This window comes from Hirundo rustica, chromosome Z, assembly GCF_015227805.2.
Source record: "Hirundo rustica isolate bHirRus1 chromosome Z, bHirRus1.pri.v3, whole genome shotgun sequence".
Classification (NCBI taxonomy): domain Eukaryota; kingdom Metazoa; phylum Chordata; class Aves; order Passeriformes; family Hirundinidae; genus Hirundo; species Hirundo rustica.
The window spans coordinates 75,446,372-75,456,091 of NC_053488.1; the positions used below are offsets into that span (position 1 = coordinate 75,446,372).

A 9,720-nucleotide genomic window follows, 5' to 3' on the forward strand; every position below is an offset into this window, starting at 1 on the left:
ATTTTGTAGAGATGAAGAGACAAACACCAAACTTCTTGATTTATCAAGGACATTAATTTCTGTAAGCAGAACAGCCAGCCTCATTTTCTAATAGGGGTTTTCTTATAGCATCATGCTAACACCCTGACTCTTCAACTCCACCTCACAGCACTTGTATGAAGCCACATTTCACAAATGTGCTTCTGAAAATATTCGGCTGGAACTGGCCCAAAGATTCTAAATTAACTGACCACAAGGTAGACATCGCAATGTGCATGATATGACTGCCCGAGTTCTTCACAACACCAGTTATAAAAGACCTTAAAAGTAAGGAAAATTCATGTGTTTATTTCAAGATGTTTGTTAGGACACAAGAGGGGACAGAACAGAAGGGCGTATGTTTTGTCCTTGGGTTGCAGGTGGTTTTTTCAAGTGCTGTTGATGGACAAGTCCAAATCAGAAGACACACTAAACATACCAGATTCAACAGCACAGGCATTTCCTCGCTCTGTCCTTGGCTGGAGTTCTGTGCGTTCCTTATTTGTGACAGGAAAACTCTGAATTAGACTCCGAATGGCGTGTTTCGTACCAAGAGCCAACTCACAAGTCATGACTGCACACGCTTCTGATACATCCTTCTTCCTTACAGTCAGGTATCGATTGGCTCCTTTTCTGTGAGGGGGGGAAAGAAAACATATTTTAGGAATAAGTAACCTACTCTAGATTAACTTTTATCTGTCAAGGTATGTGGTTCTATGCAAAACCCTTGGAAAAAAACAGAGATCACAGTGAGAAGCCTTTTTAAGGGACCCATTAAATCCACAAAGTATAAAAGCAAACCGTCCCCAAAAGCATGGCACAGGTTTTTCCAAGAATGCATACAGCAATGAACAAATTTCTATGAATTTCTATGTCTGCTTTAGCACTTTTTTCTCTAATACCTGTTCCTTGCAACACAGTAGGTATGTTGAAAACATATCAATCAGGTTATCATTAGTCAAGAAATTCCATTCATTTGCACCAAAAACCTGAAAACTGTACCCCAACTCACCCTTTGCTTTTAGATACCAGTCCAAGAGACTGACAGAGCCGGTGAATAAACGCCCTTTCAGTACTAGTGAAACTAGAAGGAAATTCCATCTCTAGAATGATAAATGATCATTAAAAAACAGTAACAATGCAACAGGCAGTAATCTCGACATATTATCTCAATGTTATAGAGTCACAGAACTGTTAGGATTGCAAGGGAGATCACCGAGTGCAGGCCCCCTGCCAAGGCAGAGTCACCTGGAGCAGGTGCCATAGGAACACATCCAGGTGGGTTTGGGATGTCTCCAGAGGGGGAAACTCCATGCTCTCCCTGGGCCAACGTTCCAGTGCTCTGCCACCCTCAATGGAAAGCTCTCCCTCATGTTGAGGTACAACTTCTTGTGTTCTAATTTATGGCCATCGCTTCTTGTCCTGTCACCAAAAAGTCTGCACTGCCCTCCTGGGACTCACCTTGGAGGTATTTATAGGCATGAATGAGATACCCTCTCAATCCTCTCTAGGCTAAACAGGCCCAGCTCCCACACCTCTCCATCTCATCTCATCTCAATCTCAATCAATCTCAAACTCAAGCTCATCTCATCATCTCATCTCATCTCATCTCATCTCATCTCATCTCATCTCATCTCATCTCATCTCATCTCATCTCATCTCATCTCAATCTCAATCTCATCAGTCTCTGCTGGACCTACTCCAGTAGCTCCCTGTCTCTGTGCTGAGGAGCCCAGAGCTGGACACAGAACTCCAGCCTGTGCCATACTAGAGCCGGGTAGAGAGCAGGATCCCCTCCCTGCTCCGCTGCCAGCGCCCTCCCAACACCCGCAAGCTCCCCCCGGGCCGGGCTGTGCCGCGCACCCGCCTCGTCCCCACTCCGGAACCGCTCCAGGGCGAGCTGCACCGCCATCTCCACCTCCTCGTCCACGCCGACCTCCCTGAGGGCCTCGGCCCGGGCACGCACCGCGGCGGCGGCAGCCGAGCCCACCGCGGCCCCGCTGGGCTGCCGCCGCGGGACGCGCCTGTGTCGCGACATGGCCCCGACACGGCCCCGACACCGGCACGATCCGGGGCCGCCGCTCCTCGGCGCGGGGGGCGACGCTGGCGGCGGGGCGGGGCCTACGTGGGGTCGCCCACAGCCGGATTCGCCCCCAACCGGGAGGAAATTGGCTCTTTTCCCGCCGCTAGGGTGTTGAAGCCTGCCTGTGTACCGAGGTACGCGTATGGCCGTGACCAAAAAGTGGCAATGGTACGCTGTCTGGTCATAAATTACGTGTTTTAATTGGATGGCAATAAATGTAGGTGTAGCGAGGGTCATCTCGGCTCACGGCCTCCCCTTGACTTTTCCTTTTCCTGCTGTCCTTTGACTCCACGCTGAGGACATGAGATAGAAACTAAACGCAAACTCTCGGGTATGACACGCAGCTCGGTATTGAGGGCTGCTGCTTTGGAGACATCATTAAGCCAGAAGGAGAGTACTTGGAAGAAAAACAAACTGTTCCTCAGGTGTGAACTGGAGATTTAAATAAAGAGAAAATAAACACTCACTGTCTGATGCAGCTGACTGAAAAACAGCTCTTAAGAGACCTCTACAAAAGCTGTGTACAAGGCTCACTTCAGCATAATTCTGCACTGAGAGGTCACACTGGAGCTGAACGATTGATCCATTCTAAGGTTACTTTTAAAATTTTTTCAGTTTTTCAGTTCAGGTGTCTGCCTATGTATCTTCAACCCAAGTACCTAATTCTAGTTCCTCGTAGCTGTTCCTGTGACATTCAGTACTGCCACCTCAGAGGGCAGGTTATTATGGAAATCTCAGCTGAATAAGATGAGGATTCCTCTTACCGTCCTTGGTATCAACAGTAAGAAATGAGAACTCATAACTCATTTGAAAGAGTCACATCAGAAATCTTTAATTATGAACCCAGCTCTCTTAACTGTTTCTGCCTCTTAACAGCATCATCTTGCCTTCCTACAGAAAAAAAAACCCATGAGTCTGAGAAATGATTCCTCGGGCCCAATTCTGCTCTCAATTTGCAATCCTGTAAATACAGCAGTGCACAGAGATAGCTCTGTTGGGTTAGGTCTCATCTGTATGGCTAAGAGTGAGGTGAAGCCTGAGTGCATCCTGCATAACATATTCCTTAATACATACCTTTCTTCATTCACTGCTTTTTTGACTCTCCGATGCTACTACAAGGGTGAAAAAATAGAAGAGTGTAGTCACCCATGCAGTGCCTGCTGCAGTCCTGCTAAAGACAGATTGCAGTCTGCACTCAGCATATGAAAAAACATGAGCAAAGATGGAATTGTGCTTACCAAAGGTCTTAGACATGGAGGTTTTATTCTTTGTATGTATTCTCATAATAAAAATTACTATCTGTGGATGTTCATATTAGAATTAACAACCGGTAAGTCTTTACAAATTCTGTTTTCATGATTGGCCTCAGAAATACCTTCTGGCTAATGTTTGCTCAAAACAAATAACCCCTGGAAAAAGAATTATTTCCTTCTATTAACTTATGTCCAAATGCCCGTGTATTTTTTTATAAAAAGAATTAAGAGGCAGCAAAATTTTATGCAAAAATTCATCTGCCCGTTTAAATACAATTAGGCATTCTTATTTTACCCTCTCTTGAGGCACTTTTGCTGACTTCTTTTCAGTCTGCAGAATATTTTCTCTCTCATAAACACTCTCATGTTCCACAAAAGATGCCAGCTCTAAGAGAAAAAGAACTGCAATGGAAGTTGGTGAAACAGTATATCTCTTATGTACTGTGTTAGGTTGTGTCAGATTTGACTGTAAAATAGTCTTTCTGGGTTTTGTTTGTCTGGGATTTTTTAAAGATTTTAAGTGTTCTAAGATTTATTAGATGTTGAAATACAATGCAAGGATCACTGGTGAGCCAATTCTTCTGAAAGAGCACAAGATTTATTTCTCTTTTCCGTTCCTTGATTTAAAAAAAAAAAAAAAAAAAAAAAAGTAATTCCACTATGTAGGTTTTTTTAAAGCATCATACTAAATTTATAACCAGACAGCTGTTGGGTGCTGTGATTAAATGATCCCATCAAGCAAGTTATGTATCTACACACATTTAGGGAAGTAAGACTGATGTCCCATTATATCAAGAGGTATTTATTTAATGAATTAACTGCAGTGAAAATGGGCATCTCTTGCTTTATTGCACACTACTATATACACTGATAATTCCCCAGACCTTTGGCTGCTGATGTGGGCTCTATCTGGGTGATTATCACTGCCCCATTTTTGTAGCTGCTCCTGTCATCTACTGACACATAACTTATTGTTTATCTGTCTTTTCCACTTCCTTTACTCAATTCAATTTTTATTTCTTTTTGAGATATCAAGGGAAAAGCCTTTCAATCAGTTCTGCCCTCATAAAAAAACCTCTCTCAGGTCCTCACTTGCCATAGTCCAGAGCCTGGGCTGTTGAACTTCCAGGGGAAAGCTGCAACCCTTCAGTGGAGCTCAAGCCATCCGTAGAGTTCAGCGATGAATCCAGAATGAAGGCTGGAAAGAGCATGATTCCCAGCAGGGTTAGATATGTCCCAGTTCTTTCCACAGCTTTCTCCACTGCTCTTCACTCCTAAATTGAGAAACTCTAGTTTCCAAGATGAGCAAACAACAGAGAACAGGAGGGAGAGTGGAATGATCCTGTGCTAACACACATCTTCCTGTGTCTAGAACATGTTATAGAGGCAGCATGAAAACTGCAGGGATCCCATGTCCTGTGAGCTTAGGGGTAGACTGAAGGCAGAAGGATTTCATACCTGTGATTCATGTGCTTGTGTCTTTGCTGAAACTGGAACTGAGTGGAACTGATGTGCTCCCTATGGAGATTTATTTATCCAGAATGTAATTTCCTGTTAGAATACTGTTTCAAATCTTTTGACTAAAATAATACCTATGTTGCGGAAATTTTCTGGAGCACAGAACACGTTTAACTATCGCAGTCATCTGTAGGCTGCAGAAAAAAAGTTACTGAGGTTCCCTCATAGTCACAGTCTACAAAAAGGCCATTTATCTTTACATATGCCCCCCCTTTTCTTGACCAAAGTATTTTGTTTGACAGAAATATAGCTTCCAATAACATACTTTGGTAAAAAAATAGTGGAAATATTCAATATCTTTGTTTACATGTATATAGAAGAAATGAAGAAATTAAGAAATTAACTTCTAACTTTCTGTATTCAATTTGTTTGTTGACTTTAGATCTCCTGCAGTCCTCAGTGTAAACAAACAGCTGCAGTCATCAGCTGGCATCACACATAACTAACATCCTGCCTAGAACTGAAAAAGGGTGCGCTAAGGTTAAGAGTCAGACCACTGTAGGTCAGGAGGTGGAACATCTGAAAGGCTAGTTGCAATATTCTCTGATTTCACTGCTTGGAAAGAGTATGGAAGTGTGTTGGCTCCATACTACAGCGCCCTGGTCATCCAGCAAGAATTAATGTGAGTAATGTAATTTTGAAATCTGCTGAAACTGAGATAATATGAGAGTGAGTGTATGCATGCTTACACTTGCAAGTAGCTTTAGTTAATAAAATGCCAGAGGGCCTCTTTACCTTGTATCGTGGTACAATAAATATTAACAATTAGAACTGGCGCCATCAGTTAATGTACTTAAAAGGCACTGTGCAACAAGTATGATAACTTCGCTAAATTTATATATTCATTAATCCCTGTAGCAACAAGGAAGATCAAGATATTTTGTGGCATGAACTGGATATCTTCAAAGATTTAATTGATAGGAGAAGGATAATACCTGATACTATGAAAGAAACGTATGTCCTGAATAACAAAGTCTTTTTTTTTTCAAATACAGAAATAGGTTAGAAAAAACATTAGTTGACCCAAATGAATCACAGGGTGATTGAGTAAGAAACATACTGCGTATGTAAAGTGTTATAGATACATATTATAAAGTTGGCTTTTCACAAATATTAAAATGAATGCTATATGCATAATATTGGAGGGCTTTGCTGTAGTAATGTCGTTTCTGTTATTTCTGGTATTAACAGAGCTTAGAAATGGTGATGAGTCATTAAAAACTGATATAATCACGGACAAAGGCTTTCTAACTAAATAAAGTTAGAAAATTGTATGTTTATTCACCGGTAGGTGGTATGGGAGTCATCTCTGAAAGGTGTGGCCACCCCAAACAAGGTTCTTTGGCCTCTATTTATTTTCCAAAATCTTACGTACAATACATATGCATAACCCCAGCGCCTCCCATCCCTGTTCGGTATTAAAAAAGGCTATTAGTCCTTCACGCATGCACAATTCTTCTCTTGAATTGGGTCAGTACTCTCAAAAGATGAAGTCAAGAGAGTCTTCATCAGGTCTCTGTGACCCTCTGGCATGATCCAAGGTCCCCTTCTTCGTGACTGATTGATATGAAGTCCAGGTGAAGTCCATTGTTCTTACTGGTTTCAATCTGTTCTTGTAACGGTTCACTGACTCCACTTTCTCCTACTGACTTACTAAAGAAATACGGGTATTGATCTAGTGTCGATACCCAACTGCGACAGACAAAAACTCTCTAACAGTTTAAAGTTAGAAAGTGTGTGTTTATTACGGCCGGGCACCATGCGGGATATTTCCCTAATACACACTGCGAAATTTACAGCTAATTACAAAGCCTTTTATTTACAAAGTGTTGAATACCCACAATACAATTACACGTCCCATTCCTCGCTTTGTATGCTAATTGGCAAAAAAGGCTATTAGACATGCATACTTTGTATCTTATAATGAGTCGGGGGTCTATTCTGGGGTGGGGTCACCCAAATGAGGAAGTAAGATGAGTCTTCCTCATTCTGACCTTTCTACCTTTTCAATGCATTCATGACAAATGAATCCTTGGTAGAACTTAGAGTTTCCTGTGTTCAATGGGTTCCTTAAGCAGGAAGTCTGCAGCTGTCTTCTGTCCTATTTACCACATTTTGTTTTTCATTACAAGCACAGTTAGACAAACAGAAAGCTGGCAAGCAATGAGTTACTAAATCCGGGATAGCTTATCTAAGATCCGGCTTCTGTTAACTGCGAACAAAGCTTACCTATCTACTTCAGCTAATTCAGCAACTTATTATCTTAACTTTCCTAAAAATCCTTAGTTCTTAAAAATTAATGTCTCACTATAAACATGCTCATAATCTAACAATTAACTCTAGCTTTGGCCTCTAATAATCGTTAACCTACCATTTACCGATCTTACACCTCGATCAATATAATTTGCTTCTAACCCTTAGCTAGAATCTTAACTCTTGGAAATCATGTTTCAGTGGTGTGATGAATGTATCAATATATTTCTTAGATTGTTGCATAAAATTAAAATAAAGACTGCTTTTGTTTGTGTAACATCTAAACCAGAGAATGAAGAAAAACCTGCACTCCTGAATTATCCAGATGAAGATGACCTGAGCTCCAGGGGAGGATTTTATTGAACCTCTGCTATCAGAGAATGTGAGACTGAATGGAGCCACCTGCAGATTGATCTGCAAGATAAAATAGTTGGGGGGAGTTGAAACTGAACATCAAAACTCAAGAGGAATGTTTGAATCATGCATGTGTTTTTATGAATACGAAACAAGCTGGTGCTTTTAAGGAAGGAGCCTTTTGTGTAGTGTGTAGGTATGCTTTTTGGCTGAATGCCAGGCACCTGACTCTACCATTTTGCTTTATTCTGTCTCCTAATTGTCTCTTTTTAAAAATATTATTAAACTTATAAATTTTACTAAGAAAGTGAAACTTGTTTTTGACATAAAGTGAAATGCTGTCCTAGACTGTTTCCAAATATCTGTTTCCAGTAGAGATAAAACAGATTGGTGCTGGCACTGTATCACTTCTTTTCACAGCAATAATAAAAACCACTGAATAAAACTTAACAAGGTATTGAGAAGGGTGTCAAAGATACTAAAAAAAAATGAAGAAGCTGTACTATACAGGCACGATTATATTTTTTTCATCTGGCCACATAATGTCTGGAAAGAAAGCTAATTTTCTTTAAATGAAAAGGAGACCAATATACATGGAAGGGTATAGGCCATAAACATGTTCAGGGACAGAAAAACGAATTGTTGACTTTGCAGAGAAAATTTGATCAGTGAAAAGGAACTGGATGAGTCAAGAGGAGCTGGTGTTCTGCACTTCAGAATGCTTTTACTTGACCAGTACTTCATCAAACAGCCTAGAGTGCAAACACAGGGCTACAGAAAATGCTGGCGTTTGTTGGCTTCCACAGATGGGCCCAAGCCGCAGCCAGAGCAGCAGTCCCGGATGAGGGAGACGGGCCCTGCCCATCCCAAGGAGAACAAGCGACCTTCGGGGGCGGTTTTGGGTCATCCCGCACTCGGCAGCCCCCAGCAGAGAGGACCGCTGACCCTGGGCCGCCGACACTTGCCTGCTCGCCCCCAGTGGGTCCCGCTGTGATCCCGGCACCGGATGATGCTGTGTGCAGGCGGGAGCTCCAAGCCTCAGCCGCCCCGTGGTCGCTCCGAGCCCCGGCGGGGACCTGGCCCAGGTGTCCCTCCGCAGGCGGTGGATGCGGAGCCGGCAGGACTCCTGCCCTGGCTTTATGCTGCCACTCGCACTTGCCGGTGCGGCAGGACCAGGAATCCAGAATGTATCGGGAAGTGCATTTTGGCTGCAAATAGAAGGCAGCCTCGCCTCCTCCGCCTCCTTCTCCGGAGAGGGGTGCATGATGGCGGCAGCCGCCGTAGTGGAGGTGAGCAGCGCCGGCAGCAGCAGCACCGGCACCTCCAGCACGGGCGAAGAGGAGAGGATGAAGCACCTCTTCCAAACCTGCAACGGTGATGGGGATGGCTTTATCAACAGGTAGCGCCAGCAGGAGGCGGCTCTTTGCTGGTATTCCGCCGTCCCATCCTTCCCTTTGAGAGGAATGACAAGATTTGTCTTTACAAACAAGCCCTGGGTCTGCTGGTAGATAAAACTATCACTGAAAGATAAGAGAAACAATGGGGAGGATTCTATTGATTGATGAATAGAAAAGAAGATACTTGCCTTTACAAACAACCATAAACCATCAGTTTGTGGATTAATTTTCCTAACACCTTCATCCCGCATTCCCTGGCACTGAACTTGTGGACGAATTGGAGCGGTGGTGGGAGTTCCACGGCTCCCGCCCCACTGCTGCCGGCACCGGAGCCAGGGGCTCTAGCGGGGCTTTGGCACCGAGAGCTTCCCGGGACAGCAGACGAGCCCTGCCCACAGCACTTCCACGACCATCGGTGCTGAAAGGTGACACCTCCGATCCTGGATTTTATCACCTCGTGCCCCGGACAGGTGGTTTTTGCAAGTAAACATGCCAAAAGCCAGTCATGTGTAATCTAGGAGAAAAATCGTAGTTCTTCCGGATCCCATGATTTTGTTTTGTCAGTACATTCTAATCAATATTCTTGGCTTGAAAGATAAGTATCTGCTAGGGAGGGGTGGGGCCTCCCTAGGAATGGGGAATTCTAATCCCTTCCCTCTAAATTATCATAAATTAGAAGATTAAAGAGGCTTTTCAGGCAGAGCTATGGGGAAAGGAATAACAGCACTTTACTAGTGTGATATATGTTTTGAAATAAATTCATGTTTCAAGTGTGTTCTATGTTATAACCTAAAAACTGTGTTACAAGCTGGGGCTTCCAAAAACTGTGGGGGCATTTCTGGCT

The 9,720-nt window shown here is 43.2% G+C and overlaps 1 protein-coding gene across 2 annotated transcripts in view; it reads right to left on the minus strand.

The window, feature by feature from the left end:
* LOC120765654 (3'-5' RNA helicase YTHDC2-like) overlaps positions 1–1,150 on the minus strand; it is a 31,498-nt gene extending 30,348 nt beyond the window's left edge. For both annotated transcript variants that reach the window (XM_040090734.2, XM_040090733.2), the window contains exons 1-2: positions 1,031–1,150; positions 458–651 (exon numbers count right to left, since the gene is read on the minus strand). In XM_040090734.2, the coding sequence (XP_039946668.1) occupies positions 458–651; positions 1,031–1,119 (283 nt within the window). In that variant the 5' untranslated portion in view covers positions 1,120–1,150. The remainder of the gene's footprint in view (positions 1–457; positions 652–1,030) is intronic.
* Between the last annotated feature and the right edge of the window lie 8,570 nt (positions 1,151–9,720).